Genomic DNA, 19,891 nt, shown 5'->3' with positions numbered 1-19,891 from the left:
CGGTGCTTTTCTCCCCTTCTCCACGCCGTGAGCGGACCTTGACGGCCTCTCACCGCTTCTCCCACCCGTGACCGATCCGCGGAGTCTCCTCGGCCCCGTCTCGGAGCCCCACGGAGCGGCGGAGAGGCGGCGGGGGGGCGGCGGGGTGGTACGTTCCGACCGCTGTGGGCGCGGCGCGTGGCCCCGCCCCTCTCTCTCGGCCCGGCCGCCGCCATGAGGTGAGTGCCGCGCGGCACCGGGGGGAGTCCGCCGGGACGAGACATGGGGGGGCCAACGGGGGGCCAGCACCGCCTGGGAGGCTTCACCGGGCCCGTATGAAGGGAGCGGGGAGGGTCTGGGGGGAGCGGAGCGCGGCTAGGCCCCGCGGGGGCGGCTGCGGCCTGCTCGGGGCTCGGGGGTGGGGGGGGCAAGATGGCGGCCGGGGCCTGGGGAGGGGGCGAAATGGCGGCGGAACGGGGCTGGGGGGGCTTGAGGGGGGTCTCGGGGGCCCTGAGGGGGCTTGGAGGGGACCTGAGGGGGGCTTGGGGGGGTCTCTCTGGCCGCTGAGCTGCCCCCCCGCCTGCCCGCAGTATGCTCCGGCTGCAGAAGAGGCTGGCCTCCAGCGTCCTGCGCTGCGGCAAGAAGAAGGTCTGGCTGGATCCCAACGAGACCAACGAGATCGCCAACGCCAACTCGCGTAAGGGGGCGTGGGACACCTCGCTCGGGGGGGGGGATGAGGTGATGGGTGGGCTAGGTGGGGTCCCTCGGGAAAAGGGACGCTTTGGGTGTGCTGTTTGGGGCTTTTTGAGCTGCTCAGTAGCAGCGGTGTTGGCCCAGGTAAAATTCCGACATCTGGGCAGCTGCCGCGTGCTGTAAGGTGGAGCTCAGTCACCACCAGGATTTGCAGAGTTCCCCCATCACGTTCACAGGAACGTGGTGCCTGGCAGGGTCTTGTGGTACACTCAGAACATGTTCTCTGAGATGACAAACGAGAGAGAAATGGGCTGGGGAACGAGCATCTCCAAAGCCCCTTCGTGGTGCCGGAGTCACGTCTGGCTTGTCCATACCCGAGCTGGATTGCACTTTGTCTAACGCAGTTTCTCTTAGCCCATAAGATGTCGAACGTGTTTATTCCTCTAGGTCAGCAAATCAGGAAGCTGATTAAGGATGGTCTCATCATCCGCAAGCCTGTGACCGTTCACTCCCGTGCTCGATGCAGGAAGAACACCTTGGCCCGCCGGAAGGGCAGGCACATGGGCATCGGTGAGTGCTGGCTTCCCTCAGAGGACTGAGGGCAACGATTTCTGTGGTGCTCGGTGCACCTGCAGGCTTGTGTTGAGCAACGTTCTGTAAAGATCTTGCTGCGGAGTTTATTGTGGGTTACCAGAGGAGGATTAAATGCGAGCAGAAGCGTTGTGCCCACCTGGCAGAAGCCTGCTCGCATCCTTACCTCGTTTCCTCCCCCTAGGTAAGAGGAAGGGTACGGCCAACGCTCGTATGCCCGAGAAGGTGACCTGGATGAGGAGAATGCGGATCCTGAGGCGCCTGCTCCGCAGATACAGGGAGTCCAAGAAGATCGACCGCCACATGTAAGCCTGCTGCAGCAGCACCCAGCTTCGGGTCGCGGGGAGCACGTCCCCGTGCTTACCTGCGTCTCCCTCGTATGCTGCTTTGCAGCCAGCTCCTGGGTGTGGAGCTTGCTGATGGAAATAAATCCTCTGTAGAACGCGTGCGCCAGGAAGGGCGCGAGGCGTCCGGAAGCTGCAGTGGTTTGGCCCCTGGGCAGCCTCTCATGGTTGGTTCTGTTCCTGTAGGTATCACAGCCTCTACCTGAAGGTCAAGGGCAACGTGTTCAAGAACAAGCGGATCCTGATGGAGCACATCCACAAGCTCAAGGCAGATAAAGCTCGCAAGAAGCTCTTGGCGTAAGTGCTGCCTCGCTGCTAAGCTTCTGTCTTCCAGGTTGTGAGAAGGATTTTTGTTAAATAATTGTGGGCAGGTAATTCCAGGGGGCACCTGCCTCTGTGTGGAGCCCTGGGGAAGAATCAGACCTGGGTAGGGCTGGAAGCAGAGCAGGACGTCCTGGCAGAGCTGCGTGCCTTTCACAGGGGGATCAGGTGAACGTTGCTCGTGCTGCTCTGAACGGGGAGATCTGACCCTGCCGCTTAGATCAGTGAATGACTGACAGGGGCAAGCACGGGGCAATATCTTTCCAAAAATCCTGATGCACATTTGATTGAAAAACCAAAGCTGCCGTCTTTACCTTGGCCTCTCGTGGAGACGAGAGCTGTAAGGGCTCGAGGGAATTCAGACCGCTGGGCTCCCCCTCAGGGAGCTGCGCTTGCAGCCCTCCTGGTACCTGCTCCTGCTCCCTGCCTGCAGAGCCCGCTCCGTGCTGGTGGCAGGGTGGGAGCAGCTCAGCACCGCTCCCAGCAGTGAAGGGGAGCCAGGGCCAGCGGTGAAGGCTTCCTCTGGGCTGTTCCGGGGATTTTCCACGCGCGTTCATGAGCTCTTTGTTTCTTGCAGTGACCAGGCTGAGGCTCGCAGGTCCAAGACCAAGGAGGCTCGTAAGCGCCGCGAGGAGCGCCTGCAAGCCAAGAAGGAGGAGATCATCAAGACCCTCTCCAAAGAGGAGGAGACCAAGAAGTGAACGCTGCCGGGCTTGTGTACATAGTGCTTTCCATCCACAAGGGTTCAATAAAACGCCGCTTCCAGAGCTGCTGCGCCTGCTGTGGCTCCGTGGGGGGCAGCCGGAGCTGTCACGGGGCTGGGGAAGGACTGGGGGTGAATTGGGGAAGGGCTGGGGGGGAAGTGCCCACAGCTCCCTGGCCCCAGAGGAGGCCGAGCCCAGCTGGGGCTCCCAGCACACAGGGTGGGAGCTCTTGGGGACAGGCGAGTCCTGAGCGTGTCCCAAACCTGTGTAAAGGGGCCCTGCTGGACCCGGGGCCGTGTTGCTGCCCCCCAGAGCCATGGGGGGTGGCTGTGGGTGGGCACAGAGCGGCTCAGGATGGGGGCACGGAGCCCTCGGCCTCCATTTAATGGCCCAAAAGCACGGCCGATGCTTTTTCTTTTTTTAAAAAAAACACAGCCTGAGGAAGGCGAGGCTTGGAAAATGGTGTTTATTGGTACTTATAAATACAAACATCGGGAAGAGTCCATGGAGACAGACAACCACCTAAAGGACGCTGCCGAGGCATTCGAGCCAACTTGCGCTGTCACCCGGCCCGAGGAACAAAACCAAACCGAACAGAAGAGGCGTTGGGTCCTGGACTCGGGAGTTTTTCCCCCAAAACGCTGCTCTGGTACAAGGCAGCAGGCGGCCGCAGCCCCCTTTTGGCTCCTCCTGGCTCAGCACCGCCTGCACCCCATGTTCCCCCCCCCAAAAAAAAAAAAGCAGGGAGCTCCGCAGGTGGGAGCGCAGAGGATGCTCGCTGAGGAGGGAGAGGCCGCGGTGCTGGAGAGGGTTTGAATAAATAGCAGGGGCTGAAAGCAGCCTGCGGAAGGAGCTGGCGGCAGCCTCGGAGAGGCGGCACGCTGCCTTTCCTCCAGCAGACTTCATTAAACACACATGGGGGGGGGAAAGGCCCAGTTCCATGGGGCTGGTGGCGGTCAGCGACCTTTGGAGCGTCCTCAAAGCAAGCCCCCGGTGTGAAACTGAGCCCTGGGGACCCCAACGAGCCGCTCCTGCTGCAGGCAGCTCCTCCACAGCAGGACTTGGGCAGGAGGGGGGAGCCCCCAACCTCGGCTGCAGGCAGCTGCACTGATGTGAGACTTTAAGACGTGCTCCTGAACATGCCCACGCGCTCTCCTTCCCGTCCCAGGGCTCAGGAACAGCACCGTTACTCAGCTCCTCTCCCACAAACCCCTTAACGGTTTCACCAAGTCCTGCCCCGTCACCCCCCCCCCTCTCTGCTTGCATCTCGTACTGGGCGCATGGAGGCACCAAGCACCGCGCCACGGGGAGCGCAGAGCTGGCCCGGGCCAACCACCCTCCTCTGAAGCACCGGGGTCGATCCCACCTGAAACACCCCAAAAGCGGCTGCTGTGGGCACCCCCTGGCAGCCGGGAAGAGCTGGCAGATGGAAAAACCTCGTTTCATTCGTTTCATCCTTCTCCACTTACCTGCGGAAGATGCCGAAGTCAGGAAAGCACCCGGCACCTCGGTGCAGCACCGAGTGACCAGAACCCAGGGCACAAAGTGAACAACCCAGGGCACAAAGTGAATAATCCAGGGCACGACCCCGCTCCTCCCGCTGCGTCCTTGTCTCTTGGCCAGGGCAACGAGCAGCAGACCCTACCTCCCTACTTGGCTTTTCCTCCGGGGAGGGTCGGGGGGAAAGGACGGGCAGAGCGGGGGACTTACGGTCACTGGAACAGACTCTAACTCGTCCCCCTACATGGAGGGGGATATTCTCATCACTGGGGTAAAACCTGAAATGCAAAACAAATTCAGACACCCAATCTCCGGGGAAAAAAAGGCCGAGGAGCCTACGAGTGCAGCCTGCAGCGCAGCTCGCTGTCGGTGTAAAAACCCTCCCCACGGGTCGCTACAGGCTCAGGCTCCAACTGGTGGGGAAAAAATAGTTCAAATTGTTTCCATAACTTTTGTTTGGTAGATCTCAGAATTACTGAATTACAAATCTGTAGGAAAAAAAAAAAAAAAAAGCAGGATGTGGGAAGGGTAAAAAAAAAACAAACAACGGAGCCTGACGTTACAGACCTCGAGCTATATCACAACAACCTAGGAAGCCGCTGAGCCAGATGCTACCGAGCACAAAGGGGATGAACCTTCAACGTGAGCATGCTCAGGGCGCTCAGCCGGGAACGGGAAGCAGAGGAGCACGAGGAAGCCGTGCCTCAGCAGCTGCTGGTTCGTCCCCTCACTGAAAAACGGACACGGAACTCGTTGGGGTTTTCTTTTCTTTTTTTTTTTCTTCCCCCCTCCTGGCCAGTGGATGCAGGGTTAAAGCACGATCCTTCCTCTCCCTCTCCCGGCTCCAAAGGGCTGCAGTTACCGCTCCAGCCTCATCAGCAGCAGCAGTCCTTTCGGGTTCGCAAAAGCCTCCCCTCCTCTCCGCAGCGCTTTTGTCTGAGCATGCCCAGCAGGAATGGTTCCGAGTTCTCCCAATCCACCTACAGAAAAAGCCGACAGCTCCAGCTCCGGGGTGCGGAGTTCAGCGGTTTGCTGGAGCAGGTGGGGGTGTGGATGTATGCGTATGGGTGGCTACGGGGGCCTGGCGCCACGGCCCTGGTCACTGGCCCTTGCGAATGACACTGGGATCGCTTTCCTCGAGGGTACTGGTGTCCACCGTGACTCTACGGGTGTCATTAAATACTCGGTCCGCGAGGCCGGCCGCCGCCGCCGTCATAGGATGATGCAGCATCTGCAGAAGCGCTGTCTGCTGCCCCCGACCGACGGAGGGGGTGTCACGGGCGCGAAGTAGGCATGGACTTTGATGTTGGGGAGGTGGGTCTGCAACGACAAACACAGCCTGGGGAGTGACACCGGCAGAGGCAGGGCAGCGGCCAGGCAAAGAGGTCGGAACCGGCCTGGTTCACCTCCGCTAGGACTACAGACAGAAAAGGCTTATAAAAAGCAGGGTCGGACTCCTTCGGTTCACTGCTGTGACTTCCACAAACTGCAGAACAGCAAATTCTGTTAGCAGAAAACAGCTGCAGAGAGTAAGAACGATGACACCCTTCCCTCCTCGTTAATCCTGCACTAAACTCGGGGGGGGGCAGAACACCACCGCCCCCCCACGTGCCCTCTGCGAACAAACCAGGATTCCTACCCCTCCTTTATGGATGGGGAAACTGAGGCACGGGGCTCAGGGTGCCTCAGAGGGCCCTGCAGCTACTGACAGAGCTGCTCCGGCTCCTCGCCCACCCAAACGGCCACGAAGCAATTACAGAAAACCAACGGACACAGCAATTACATTTCTCCCCGACCAGCCAGCATCCAGCCCCGCACAAGCTGCTGAGCACAGGAGCGGTATTCATTCTATTAATTTGGTAGGCGATGCATCTCAATACCTTTTAGAACAAGCACCAGGCCACGAGGAACCTAAAGCCCCTCCAGATAAAGCAACCAAGTCACAGCCCTAGCAGTGTTTTTATTAATTATTATTAATTTTACCCTGAGTCTCTTGATCCCCGCCCGCGTGATCTGCTGGCAGTCGTACAGTTCTATCCTCTCCAGGCTGTGGCAGCTTTTCAGGTGCTCCAGGGAGGCGTCCGTGATCAGCGGGCAGTTGTCCAGCTCGATCACCTCCAGGCGGTCGTGCGCGCAGGCGCCGTTTCCCAGGTGGCGGATCCCGTCGTCCGTGATCAGCTCGCAGTGGGACAAGCTCTGCACCCAAACAGAGACAGTTAGCGGCCTCTGCCACCAGCAGCAAAGGCCCTGCCGGGGCTGTTCTGGGACAAGAGACAACCTGGCCCAGGTTCTGTAGGTGCAACACCCGCGGGTTTGCCCCACGGGTGCTCCGGGCAGATCCGCGCTCTCCGTGCGCTGGAGGCACCCCTGGGGTCCCGGGGGAGGGAAGGCAAGGGGAAAGGCAGCCTGGGGAGGATGAGGCCCAGGGCCAGGAGACGGGACAGCAGATGCTCACTGCAAGGGAACGGAACAAATGCCTCTGCTGTTGAAGAAGCCTCCTGTGTAAAACCTGTGGCCTCGCACATTGCAGGCAGGACCCTGGCGCTGGGTGTAAGAAGCAGCAGGAATGCAGCATCACCACCTGCTTGGTGCTTTTTTGGGCTGCACGATCCAGGTTCTGGAGGAGGAAGAGGGCTTGGAAGAGGGCTTGGTCTGGGAGAGGGCACCAGCCTGCTGCTTTTCACAGGGGCACAGGTTATTGTGGGCCTCAGGTGCCCAGCTCCGTGTTACAGGTGAGAAGGGCTGCAGGCTCCTCTCCCACACATCTACTGACAGCCTGCCTCGTGGACAGATTCTGCTAAGCTTGTTGAGGAAAACCAGAGGCTGCTACCAGGAGAATTCAGTGTCCTCTAACTCATTTTCAGGCAGCTGTGGGTGCCTGGCACACGATTGATGCTAGCAGTAGGGGAGGGACAATAGGTTCTCCGGGGTCAAGTTTCTAGCTGAATTCTTCCAAGACTTCGCAACACATCAATGGAGCCAAAGAGACAAATCCCCACAGGCAGGGCTCGAAATCCCTTTGTAGGAAGAAAACGCTCAAAGTCTCACTTATAACACTCACCAGAACCTGAAGCCGCGGACAGTGTATGGAGAGCTGGATTAGCGTGCTGTCTGTTATCTGGAAAAGAGAAAAGCCTTTTCATGTCAGACGCTTGGCACAAGGACTTTTTACCCCCCACCAAAGACCAACTGCAAACTGCTGCCTAATCCATGGCCGTGTTCACCGCAGGCATCGTCCTGAGCTCCTCAGGACTCATCTCCTGCGTGACCAAGCTTCAGAGGTACGCATTTCTCTGCTCCCTTACAGAAATCAACTCGCGTCCTTCAAGGACCGCTGGGGCACGGACACTGCTGTTGTTCTGAGCCTCCTGAAGCAGCTCTGGTGAAGCAGAAACACGACGACTCCTAAATGTTTGTCTCTGAAGTACAAGGGGTGTTCAAAGCCCTTCCAACAGCACCGTGGACTGAATTGTTCTTCGTTATTTCTTCAGGAAGAAAGCGACTCAGCACAATGGGTTTCTCGTCTAAAGGCTTTCAGAGGGAACTCGCTGGGCTGCCTTTATTCAGTGCAGCCCAAGGACACAGCCCAATTTTCCTTCTTCCTTTTTGGGTTAACTTTAAATCGTTTCCTGTCTGGACTACTGTCATTTCCTCCTACGACCTCCTGAATTTCTGCCCCGTAAACACCAGGAAGCACAGAACGCCGGGGTCGCCGTGTTCTCATCGCAGGAAGCAAAACCCTGTTACCTCAATCAGCTTCAAATCTGTCCTGAAGGCTGGAAATTTGTCCTGGGATCCCGAGTAACGTCAAGTATTTTTCCCTGTCAAGGTTACCCTGAAGCAGTAACCAGCTTATGGCACATCCCGACAGGACAGCACAGCCCTGGAACTAATGAGAACTCCCGCGGCGCGGGGATGTCCACAGCCAACAGCAGGCTCGCTACGCTGCATCCCACTGCCTTTGAGGAAGGCTGAGACTGGAATGGGCACCCTGGTTTTATTCCAAGTTGTTTCCATGTCCCGTGTACAAAATTCACTGCTCTTCCAACAATCTGCTTTTTTTTTCCTCCAAGGAAACAACCAAGCAACCCAATTTCCTTTATTCCTAGCAGTATTATATGGCACAAACCTTGCCTACATGCACAGATTTTATTCTGGGACTTTATCCTGGATCGCTGTGTGAGTTATGACCTTTGACACACGACCTCCTAGACACATCTAACTACTACTGAAGATCTATTTTATTACACTTACAGTAGCATTTATTGCCATGAAAGACAAACAAAGGATTAAACTACAAAGTCAACGTTTTCTTCTCCAAAGATTATCTGATCGTTTTCCTCGGGATCCTAAATCAAGCTCCCATTTGGAGACAATTTGCTGCTTTTTCACCACCTTTCCACACCGCTGTGATTGTGCTAAAAAAAAACACAAGTAACTGCCAGAGGTGGCACCTCCTACCTGGACGCACTCTTCCAGGTCCATTTTTTCAAGCTCGTGGCAGTTCTAGGAACAAGCAGAAGACCAAACACAAAACTAAGTGCAAAGTTTAGACAGCAAACACAAAGACACCCACAAGACAGGCAGCCCAGCAAAGGTTTTTCTCCATGGAGCAGTGGGATGGAAAAGGAAGTTCACTGCTCCGTTACGAACATCACCAAAGAGTAAGGGTAATCTAGCAACTTCACCCATTTAAAGGCACTGAGATTTTTTATTATTTTTTAATTCATAGAAAGTAAAGGGGTTTAAATGCAGGGTCAGTTGTATGGAACACAGATTAATCCAGAGCAAACATTCAGTGTTGTTGCTCCCAAGTATTTAACATTTGGCTTAGTCCAGATGCGAGTCCTCTGAGGTGTGTGGGTCAGGACAATGCTTCGGATATCAGAAATCATGTATAACCAAGCTTCCACCCAAACTTCGAGAGGAAAAGCATTACAGCACTCGAGAGAGAAGGCTACTGTTTGTTCATATCCATCATGAAAAGAAAGCACAGACACTTGAAGAAGAGTGGCAACGAGCACTTACCCTAGCTAGCGTAGTGAAGCCCACATCTGTTAGTTGAGAACACCTTGCAACTTCTAATATTCTGCACAGAAAGAATTGATAATAACCACGGTGGAGTCGTTTTGCTTTTCAGAGTTTCATTAAAAGCTTCCAGCAACCCAGAAAAGTCTGCCCCGGTTCAGGCTGTGCTCTCTGAGGATGATTTGCACAGAGCAGCCACCCTGAGCGTAGGTGACAGGAGGAGAAAAGAAGTCAGGCTAAAGGGGAGCCCCAAGGCTCGCTCAGTGCCTGCTACGAGGCAGGGCAGGTCTGGGCTGACAAACGTTGGACTAAGGTGCTCAAAAAAGACTTCAGCGCTCTGGTTTCTACCCCAAGCACAGAGCTCATCATGGAAAGTGTGCAGTACCAGTCAGGACGCACGACAACCCAGCAGAGGGGCAGGAAAATAAGTATTTCACGCCCCGATAGAAGAGCTTCAGGTCTTCTCGGAGGCCAACTGCCCGCTTCTGTGACAAGAGACGAGCCTTCTGGTGGGCAGCTACTGCAGCTTCGCAGGGGTTTGCTTCACAGCGTTAACATTTATCGGCCTTTAGAGAAAGGCAAACCAACTTTCCCAGAACCGTACGGAACTCCAGCTGATCACACCCAGAAATCGCTTGAACTGAAGCCGCATTTTGCCCCCCTCCCCTTTCACAACCAGTTTCCATATACTCGCACGCTGCACTTCACACCACAATTCTTTAAACGAGCTTATTGTGGGAAGTAGATGCTCCCCCCCCATGTATTTTATGTTAATTAACACAGGCCACCCAGCTCTTACAGACGCCAGATAAAAACCATCTCTTCTTCCTGCACCTGGCCTTTTTCTGCATTATAGCAAAATCTTCCTGGAAAAACTTGTCCTGATAAAAAAACACCTCTTTAAGTAAAAAGCAAGCACCTGCAGGGCTGATGCTGGAAGCCCACCCTTTTGAGCAAAAGCACAAAAGTAACAAACACCCTGAGACCTTCAGTGCCCGAAGCAGCTCCAGCACGCCGTGACCTGTCCCCAGGACCCTCTGCTCACACGCGGGGGTCGTCAAAGCTCAGGTACCCGCCGAGAGCTTACCTCAGCCTGGGGCAGTTCTGTCCCAGGGCGTTCAGGATGGCGTCAGTAATGTTACAGCAGCCCGAGGCACACAGGGACTGCAGCTTGTGGCACCCTCTGCATATCGTGATGAGCCCGTCGTCTGTTATTTGCTACCAGAAAAACAACAACAGCATCACAAGCCGTAAGGGAGGAGGGGGAAGAGCAACACGCTGCACATTGTCCTCTCAGATTTCCAACCAGGAACTTAACCGAGGCCAAGTTATGCTCCTTTCAACCCAAAAACGCATTTCACCGGAGCAGCTGAAGCAGGCTGAGCTGCGCTGCGGTGACGTGTAAACGTTCCCAAAGCGATCCCGCACGGGGATGGGTTTGAGCAGGGCCACGTGGATGGCAGGGGGAGGCTCAGGAGCACCTGGCCTGAATCTCCGTCCTACCTCTGCAGCCCTGGCTTGTAAAAACCAAACACGTGAGCGTTTTGGGACCACAACATGAGAGGTAAGAGCCCACCTTGCGGCCCAGACCCGGCCAAACTCACACCACAGCAACTCCAGCAGCCCGGCTGTGGCCCCAGATATCGAGGTCAGTCTCCCCACAGCCCCCAGGGGCCTTGCCCACCTCCCTGGGAGAGGGCTGGGACTGCCCGTCCCCACTGCATCGGTCCAGCTGCGTGATATTACGCACAAAGAGCCCGCTCCGGTTTCATTTGGGGCGTAAATATGCATTTTTGGCCCTGCAGAGCAACTGGTTCAGAGTCCTGAGCAGGGAAATCGCACCTCTTGGTTCAGTGTGAGGGGAGCTGGGAGGAAGCTGGCTGCGAGGCCGCGCAGGCATTCCAGCCCCATGGAAAGAATTTCTCCAGCTCGTCCTGCAAAGGAGTTCAGAAGCCCTGCGGGCAGGGCAAGGAGACAAACAAAGCTGACGAGCTGAATGCAGTGACACTGTTTTGGGGGGTTATTCAACATTGCTGAGCACTCCCAGAAAGCTGTTTTTCATCAACTGTTTTTTAAGAGTCTCGTAAATTTACAACTGCCCTGTCTGCAGAGATGACGTTTCTGGGATCGAGTTCTGCGTGGTTCTGCTTAGGGATGGCCTCAAAACGCACGCGGGCTGAGCCGGGAAGTCACAGGGCAGCTTACTTACTAAGCACGTCTGAAGGTTTAAAGTCACCAGTTCAGGACAATGTGCACCGATATATTTGAGAGCTTCATCCTCAAGCTGGAAAAAAAAAAATAGAGGCTGAAACAACCTGTTAATACCTGAAACAACCTTCAAAAGGAAGCTTTGAGAACAATAAAAGGTCTGTGGTTGGGACAGCTGTGGGGGAGGAGGGCGATGCAGTCTCAAAACGCGCAGCAGTAAGCGCGTGGCGTTTTGTACGCCCCAGGAACAGAGTTCAAAGACCCACAACACAAAGTTACTGATTTAAGGAACGGCCGATCCAACGAAACGTGTGATTAACAAAGCAAGTTGTCAAGTCCGAAACTCTTTATGGGAATTAAGGCAATGCTTCACTAGCGAGGGCCCACGAGGAACTGCTTTCATACTGCAACAGTGGAGCTCTCAAAAAAAAAATAAAGTCTTATTTCGACATGAGGAGCACAAACACATCCACGTTGCTTTCTGATGACAAAAAAAAGCTTGCTATTCTGAAATCTATACGAACAGATGGCAAATAATTGATAACAAGGATGTACTACCATCAATATTACTCATGACTCTATAAATTACTAGAAACTCAAGCTGTTTCCATGACCTGAATCCTCAAAATAGGCTGAGATTATCATCTTTAATCAAGCCATTTTGACAGCTGCGTGTACCCACCTCACATGTTAAAAAAGAACAACAGCAATCATCATTTAACGAAAATTGCCGACTATTGCCCTTCCAGCTGGGCTTGCTCGTGCCCCCAGGGTTATCACTGCCTTGTGCGCTCGCGGCGTGTTGCTGCTTTGCCCATCACACAAACCTTTCAGGCCTTTGTGTCCCTGCAGAAACGTGCTTTTTGTCAGGTAAAAACACAGAGCTCTTTGTCTATGTGCAGCAGATGAAAATGGCACTTCGTGACTCATTCCTAAGAACGCCCGCCCCAAGAAAAAAAAATAAATCCAAACCAAACCAGTGCTGATGGTGGCTGGGGACGAGGACCCAGCAGCTGCCGGGTCCCGAACACGGGGATTTCTCTGACCAGCTGGAAGGTCCAAATGACAGGGCAAGGCAATTCTGTCACCGCTGCAGATGAAAGCCCTGTCATGCTCCCTAAAATTTTCCGAGCCTTCAAAACCAGATGGGTCTAGCCACAAAGGATAAAGTTATCTTTTCTTTAGAAAAAAAATACAAGTTTGCTCAGCGTGTTCCCGGTGCGGGGGGAAGAAGAATGATTCTACAGCTAGGTAGGCAATTTGGTCGCTGTCCCGCTGCTCACGCTGAGCTCAGGCTATTAAAGAATTTCCAAAGAAAAGCAGCTCATCTCCACCAGACATACCATGAATAATTTCAGCAACGCAACATTTCTGGAAAGAGAAAACCCCACAACGCTTCATCCCCAAGACTTTTGGTTAGAGCAGACGTCAGCCAGCTGCTGGGGCTCGTTGGAGCACTGCGGAGCCGTACCTGTGTGCAGCCCTTCAGGAACAGGGCTTTGAGCCCCCCGCAGCCTCTCACCAGGGCCTGGATGCCATCCTTCGTCACTTGGTCGCACCAGGAGATATTCAGCTGTTCCAGCAGTGGGCACCCCTCGCTTGGGAGGCGAAAGGAAAAGCATGTGGCAACTTTTTGTTTTACAAAGGACACCCTGCTTCGAGACAGGACTAGGAATTCCCTGTTTTGGGGACCCACACGAGCACAGATGCACACCCACACCCCACGGGGAACATCTCCTTGGCAAACACCTCCAGGTGTGAGCAGCTTTCCAGAGGCACTGTCAGGAGCTCCAGAGCAGGGCGTTATGAAGGGCAAAACAAGGCCAGCGTACCCCGTTCTGGGCACCTCCCAGCCCCTACACACACACAGTTTGTGCGCTTTCTGGACCCAAACACAACCAAACCACACGCAGCCAGAGCCAAAAATTGGGCTGATCTCCACCATGCTGCTTCTGACTTCCCAGATCTAACTCTGCATTTACAAATAGCTGCCAGCAGGAGTAACACTCAGTGCAAGTGGCACTCAAGAAATGTAGATGCTATCAGGTGCTCTGCAGCACAATCTTGACCATTGGAAATTAGAGACAGGGACGAGACCCTCAAGGGAAGAAAAAACAAGCTCAAAGTACTTTAACGTAGCCAGAAAAATAACATAACCCTTCATTTGTTCTTTTAAATCCATGTTTTTCTGTTGGTACCTAGGCGAACCCTCCATTTCTTCCCCCGTGATACAGCTTTCCTTTTATTTTATTCTGCTGGGACACCACTTGACACTTTTTATTTTGATTTATTTTAAAGCTCGGCCTCTATCGTTACCTTCAGCGTTTTTTTGCCTCCTTTCCTCTGTCCCAATATCTTCCCACCAATGTCTCTTTCCCTTCCTTTTCTAGATTACTTGGCAATTCCATTTAGCAGATCTAAGCAGTTATAAGTCTCCTAAGCGGTTTGAAAAGACAAATAGTCCCAGGCTGGTGTTCACCTTCTGGCTACGTGAACACCACGTATGCAGTGGTACTCTCACAGCGCAGAAGCTGACTGTTAGCAAACGAACGTTTAAAAAAGGCAAACTGACTAAGCCTTTTTTTTCCCCTACACCCCCAATCCCTCCTCCAAGACTTCAATGCAATGGAATTCTTCTACCGCTAATAATCGCCAGGATGGATACAAACAAGTTTAAGGGCAGCTTTTACGGCATCCTCCTCCCCTGCCTCTGCAAACCAGGCACAACACGAGAACACTGAGCTCTGCTGGGGGACGCCTGAACTCTAACCACGGTTAAACCTCTGCCTACGCCAAGGCACGCAAGGAACACGGGGCTGCAGCGGGTCACACTACCTGGAACCAACGCGCAAAAGTCAACGTTGTCAACTCCTACCTCAGTGCTTTCAGGGACAGGTTGGTTATGGAAGTGCAGGAAGCCAAATCGAGGTGTCTGAGCTTAGAGCAGAACTTACTGAGGCTGGTACACGTACTGAAAGAGAACACATGAGAGACTCTGACGTGACCGACGTATTCAAAGCCAAATGCATTTCATACGACGTGCACTGTATTTATTACCTGCTGCATGCACAAGCCTGGCCTTCCCTTAAAAAAGGAAGCTGAGAATATAACACGGTGCTCCCAGAAAAGGGGGATAACGGTGGAAACAGGATGATTACTCACGCATCTGTGATCTTGGTGCAGCCGTTTAGGTTCAATACTTCGATATTTCTGCAGTTCTGTGCAAATGTCCTTTATTAAATGGAAGGCAGAACACAGTACTTGTCAGGCGATAGATTTCCAGGTGTTCTACTGCATTTATTAACGCATCAGATAAAATTTTATAAAATTGTCTCAAGCAAAATAAACAAACAAAAAGTAAATTCACATTGCCCTGTATCTTGCCCTGCGATTTCAGAGAACGGAAATAAATTCGTAGATTTCCCAGCCCAAAGGCAAAAGTTTGTGATTTAGCAGCAATTACTACTTAGCCCGCAGCCGGTATTGTTTTAATGAAAACAACCAGTGAGTGGAGTTAAGAAATGATAAAGATTGCTCATATGTTACTGCTCTCGGTGTTTTAAGTCAGGCACAGGCTCAAGATCTCGGTTCCAAAGCGTTCGTGTCTATTAGCCCTCTGTGGTTGTAGAGACCGAATCGCTCTCTGCTTTACTTCTAAGAGCAGAAGCAAGCCATGCCATTACCTTAATGCATTGTCTCCCACTCCGAGACAGCCACGAAGGCTTAACTTTCGCAAGAACCCTCCACATCTCTTGGAAATGTTCTCAACTACTCGGCCCTGTTGGAGACAGAAAGGGCTACGTTAAAATCCGGAAGAACCCAAAGTGACTTCAGCATTCAAAAAGCTGAATTCAAGCTTTTGCACGTTAGCAACAGTTTGTTATTCTAGGTAAAACATCGCTAAGAAAACAAAAAGTGCCATGGTGATAATCTAAGGCAGGGAGCGGGGAAATTATTCAGCTTCTGAAGATGGAGAGAAAAGGCACCTAAAGCCGGAGGAGGCGAGTGCAGGCTGACAGCTGAGGATTTCCTCCAGCCCAGAGCCCTGGACGTTGCTGCAGACTGCCCGAGCAGCAGGAAAGCAGCAGTGCTGCTGCTACAGCGGGGCAGAAGACTGACAAACGAGTACAGCGAGCGTACTGTGAATGCACAGACTTCGATTTCTATTCGAAATAGAGCTGAGACAGGCCTAGCCCACGAGATTTCCTCTTGCAGAAAAGGGATCCAAACGTTTGTGTTCAACAGATCTGGAGAAATGGATTTCTCCCCCCCCCCCCCCCCCCCCCATTTGCAATTGGTGGCAGTCTGCAAAGACCCTCGGACACGTTAGCACTTAGCCAGGTATTTCCGACTGAATGAAGTGCAGAAGACACTGAGAGCATTAGGATCAGTGCCCAGGAATTCCAACACCTTCCCCTCCACTTCATGCTACGGCTGTTTGTCACACAACAGGAACTCCTCTCAGTTCTTCAAGGCAGCATCGAAGCCCCCCTGTAGGGCCAAGGATGTTTTCCTGCTAGCTTCTTCCAGTCGAAGTAACTAAGAATCGAGCATCGGGCTCGGCACTGCGTAATACCACGACTGAAGGAGGGACGCCAGCCCCACCAGATCTCTGCGTGGGCTCCTGCCAACACCCAGCCACGGGCCCTGGGGGGCAGTGGGAACAGCTGAAAGCCTGACCTGAAGGGCTGGAGGGTCCCAAACAGCACACGTACCTTTGTGATTCCTCTGGCCAGCCTATGAAGTCATATGCTTGAACGAGAAGATTTGAGTAAGTCAGATTATGAACACAATTTACGTCAGCTGGTGGATTTGCATTGCTTTAAAGCAAAAACATTGAGGACATCGGGAAGCCCGGCAGGTGCTTGGAGGTTAGGTGCAACACACCACGGCATCTTCCTTTGAAAGGGGAGGCTGGGGCTCGTGGAGGAACACGTGTTTGACGTGGAAACCATGCAAAAAGCAGTCAAGAAGAGCAGGCAGGCTGTGCCCACAGCACTCTGCTCTCCCTCCTACACAGACCAAGCGCAGCGGCTCCGGCCAAGCTTCCTGCTGGACCGGGCACCTCTGGCTGTGCTGTGCCTCTGTGCAAGGGTAATGGTACCCCTCCGGCACGTCCTGGGCATGGTAAGAGATTGATACCTGTTATCAGATCAGCACCTGTCATCAGATCAGCACCTGTCATCGACAACAACATCGCACCATTTACTTCCTGCAAGGAGTCCCAGCCCAGCCAGACCCCTGCAGGCAGGCAGAAGTCGCCCAGTGTCACGGGGGGTGACTTTATCCGGGCATCTCGCTTAGATGGCAGGAAGGTTTTAACTCCTTCCTCCACAAACACTGCATGCGTTTCCCTCCAGTCCCCACAAGGTGTGCGTCTTCAGTCACCGCCTGCTTCACGTCTGTAGTAAGTGGAGCGATGCACTCTCTGTCTCCCTCCTCCAAAACATTTCAAAGAGCACATCAATATCGTGATAAGAAACCAAGTATTCTGACAAGAAAAAAGTTTCTAGGAACTTTTTCCTGTTTTGGTCTCTTATCCTGATAAACAAATTTCAGTTTTTCGAAGGGGGTGATAGCAACATCCCTGCCTGTCGGCGCTAACTCGACCACATCCGACAGATTTAGAATAGCCGCTAAAAAGCGCTTCTAAAGCTACATCCTTGAGGAACAACTCTGCCCCTGGAGCCCCTGAATCGTCCACGTTTCCATCGCGTTTCTTTACAGTAAAGGCAGATGGGAAAAGAGAGATGCTGTGGGCCATGTTTCAAAAGACGCTCAGAGTCTTAGTGGTCCGAGTCCGTGCTGTGATAGGATTTGGGTTTTTTTGAATCAAAGGAAAAGCAGCCCAAATTCTGCTATGCAGAAGTAATTTTCCTCAATATACCTGTTTATTTATTTCTGGTTTTAGAACACATGCACGCAAAACCTCTCCCTCTATTACCATCTTTAAGTCTTGATACAGATATGTAATTCTGTCCATTTTCAAAAGCTGAATGGATTGCCAAGACTTTAAAGACTCCCTGAAGCTTAGAAGAACTGAAATTAATGATTTCTATCTCCAGGGAAGGTAGAAGGGGTTACGCTGGGAGTATTAATCCATCCTAGGCTGTAATTACATTTTAACAAGAAAAAACGGGTTTGTATGTCACTTAATTATACCTCAATATCCCTCTGGAAATCAAACAGGTCAATTCGCTGCCAGTTACTGCCATCCAGGGCCAGAACATTCCATGCCTTTATCGGGGGAAAAAATGTAAACGTGTTGTTAATATGAAAAAAAAAACACCAGCGGGGACCTAGTCACAGTTCGTTCCTTTCAGAAACAACATTCTGTCTCGGGGGGGGAAACCCAACAAGGGATTACAGCCGACAAGGAAAACCGATCGGTTACCAGCCCCTCGGGGGCACCGCCGGTCCTGCTGGAGCCCCGTCCCTTAGCACAGCTCGCCAGCAGCCGAGGTGAAGGATGCGAAGGGTGCCAGGACACGGGGGAGCCACACAGGAGAAGCGACCCCAGGCCCCTGCACTGCCCCGAGGAGCGCAGCTGGTGCCAGGCTCTCGGTCAGATCCCATCAGAGGGGGGGGAGGCTGGCATCCTGCACACCTTCTCCTACCTCCAGCAGGAAAAGGTGCTCGAGGCTCTTCCATAGATCGGTGCTACGTCCCCCAGACAAATTCAGAGCCTCGTAAGCTGCCCAGGTGAAGCACCCAGCTTCTGAGGGCTGTGTACCACAGCTGTAGTACCTCTAACTTCAGTGGGTTTTGGTTTGTTAAGCAGGCAGGGGTGGACAAATAGAAAAACAACCCACCTCTCATATTGCTCTACTGCTTACATTACAAATGAGAACCAGGAACTGAGAGTTAGTAATCGTGCCCTTAATCAAGGTTTTCAACAGAGTTGAAAACAGCTGTCAATACTGTACGTGGACTTTTAATTGCATAATCAAAGTAAACAGCTGAGTCTCCTAATAGCCGTGAGTCCCTCGTTGTGAAAGCGTGTGCACATACGGGCGCATTCCCGTACCGCGCCTCTTACAAGCACTAAGCCGCATCTCCATCTTGTGCAAGTCACGCAGGGACTCACCGCAGCTCACAGAACTGAGTGTTGACTGGCTTTGTAACCTCATTACAGGTGTTTGTTTTAACGTCTGGTTACTGGCAGGAGAAAGCCACCAGCTCCAGTGGAAGAGAAACCCATCAGCAGGTGCAAGCTGTAACCCTGCGTGTTTTTATGTCTAACGGAGGTATTTCTGCATACGAAACCCTGTGGCTCTGCAGAGGCCTTTACAACACACGCGGTGCCAGTGACGGATCCGCTCTCAGGTGCCCTGTGGAAGCAGAAGGTGGTGACAAAACTGGGAGCACACCCTGAGACCGGCACGGATGCTTGGCCAAAATGGGCTGTCAGTGCTGGAGCAGTGAACTTCAGCTGGAAGAGCTTTCATCAGAAGATCTGGGGTATTCTGAGAACGTGGGATCGTAACCACGCTGCTTGGGCATCGCAGGACTTTTAAAAAATGCAATTAAAAATGCTTCAGCATATTGCATTTCGTATTCTCGTATGCTCTGAGTAATGAGCAAAGTTATGGTCCAGGTCTGACCTGAACCAGGTTCTGTCACGATGAAGCACCTGAACACATGCAGGTGGAGTTTTCCCAAGTGAATAACCCAAGCCAGGTCTTGCTACCTGAATCCCACAGAACTAAGAGACACTTAGGAAAAAACTGTGTGAACAAGACACTTGTTTTTTCTTCTACACTTGTATCAACTAAATCCAGGTAGGAAAGTAAATGCTCATTGACCGTACAAGTATCCTTGCGAATCAAAAGTTCTTTACTTTCAACAAAAAACAGGGAAGTTTTAGGCTCATCCACACATCACAGCTGAAGTTCAGTGCTTGCATCAGCGCAGGCCTCCTGTACAAAGCCCAGGTTGCTGGGAGAGCTCTGTCAGAGTCAGCTGCTTCCCTTTCACAGTCTGCTCAGGGCCTTGGGTGCTGTTAAAACGGTGTTCAAGCTTTGGTTTCAGCGGCCATCAGAAGCTTCTGGCATTCCCCTTTAATACGGGACACTAAATAACAATAGCTGAAACATTCTGTGCACAAAGGTCCCCTGTACAAATTCCCCGGGTCTGAAATGCCAGGGAGGGCTGGAAGCGAGAGCCCTAACAGTCCCACGACCATGAACATCCACCAGCAAGGAGGAAGGTTCTTACCCTGGAGACTTGAGCACAGCGACACAGAGTGACCACATCCAGGAAAGAGAAAATTCTGCAACAGAAATAAAGATACGTTTTTGGTTATCCGCATTTACAACAAAGGGAACATGAAAAAAAAAGAAAAAAGAAAAACAATGGGAGAAAAAAGGGCTGGAGACAGCAAAACTTCTTTGCAAATCAGTCGAAAGCTGAACTGTGAAAAGAAGTGCAAACCTAGCAGTTAACAGATGAAAGCAGACACTGATGTACGGGGAGCACTGACCGTACAGCCGGCAGCATTCCCTGACAGTGAACACCATGAGC

At 52.7% G+C, this 19,891-nt stretch overlaps 2 protein-coding genes across 3 annotated transcripts in view; one reads left to right on the top strand and one right to left on the bottom strand.

Moving 5' to 3' along the window:
• Positions 1-82: 82 nt before the first annotated feature.
• Positions 83-2,695, top strand: RPL19 (ribosomal protein L19). The gene is made up of 6 exons (XM_035347889.1): positions 83-218; positions 570-676; positions 1,120-1,242; positions 1,448-1,568; positions 1,794-1,904; positions 2,506-2,695. Exons 1-6 carry the CDS (start codon positions 214-216, stop codon positions 2,627-2,629), a joined length of 591 nt encoding a protein of 196 aa, XP_035203780.1. The 5' UTR covers positions 83-213; the 3' UTR covers positions 2,630-2,695.
• A 2,206-nt stretch (positions 2,696-4,901) lies between these two features.
• The window catches only part of FBXL20 (F-box and leucine rich repeat protein 20), a 32,747-nt gene continuing 17,757 nt past the window's right edge, over positions 4,902-19,891 (bottom strand). For both annotated transcript variants that reach the window (XM_035347770.1, XM_035347771.1), the window contains exons 3-15: positions 19,586-19,640; positions 17,531-17,605; positions 15,052-15,146; positions 14,531-14,599; positions 14,244-14,339; positions 12,840-12,966; positions 11,370-11,444; positions 10,248-10,378; positions 9,161-9,221; positions 8,594-8,638; positions 7,194-7,250; positions 6,116-6,328; positions 4,902-5,452 (exon numbers count right to left, since the gene is read on the bottom strand). In XM_035347770.1, the coding sequence (XP_035203661.1) occupies positions 5,345-5,452; positions 6,116-6,328; positions 7,194-7,250; positions 8,594-8,638; positions 9,161-9,221; positions 10,248-10,378; positions 11,370-11,444; positions 12,840-12,966; positions 14,244-14,339; positions 14,531-14,599; positions 15,052-15,146; positions 17,531-17,605; positions 19,586-19,640 (1,207 nt within the window). In that variant the 3' untranslated portion in view covers positions 4,902-5,344. The remainder of the gene's footprint in view (positions 5,453-6,115; positions 6,329-7,193; positions 7,251-8,593; positions 8,639-9,160; positions 9,222-10,247; positions 10,379-11,369; positions 11,445-12,839; positions 12,967-14,243; positions 14,340-14,530; positions 14,600-15,051; positions 15,147-17,530; positions 17,606-19,585; positions 19,641-19,891) is intronic.

The sequence above is a fragment of the Oxyura jamaicensis genome, chromosome 27 (assembly GCF_011077185.1).
Source record: "Oxyura jamaicensis isolate SHBP4307 breed ruddy duck chromosome 27, BPBGC_Ojam_1.0, whole genome shotgun sequence".
NCBI lineage: Eukaryota > Metazoa > Chordata > Aves > Anseriformes > Anatidae > Oxyura > Oxyura jamaicensis.
Note: the sequence above shows the minus strand (reverse complement) of the source record. Positions and strands in the feature narration are given on the sequence as shown.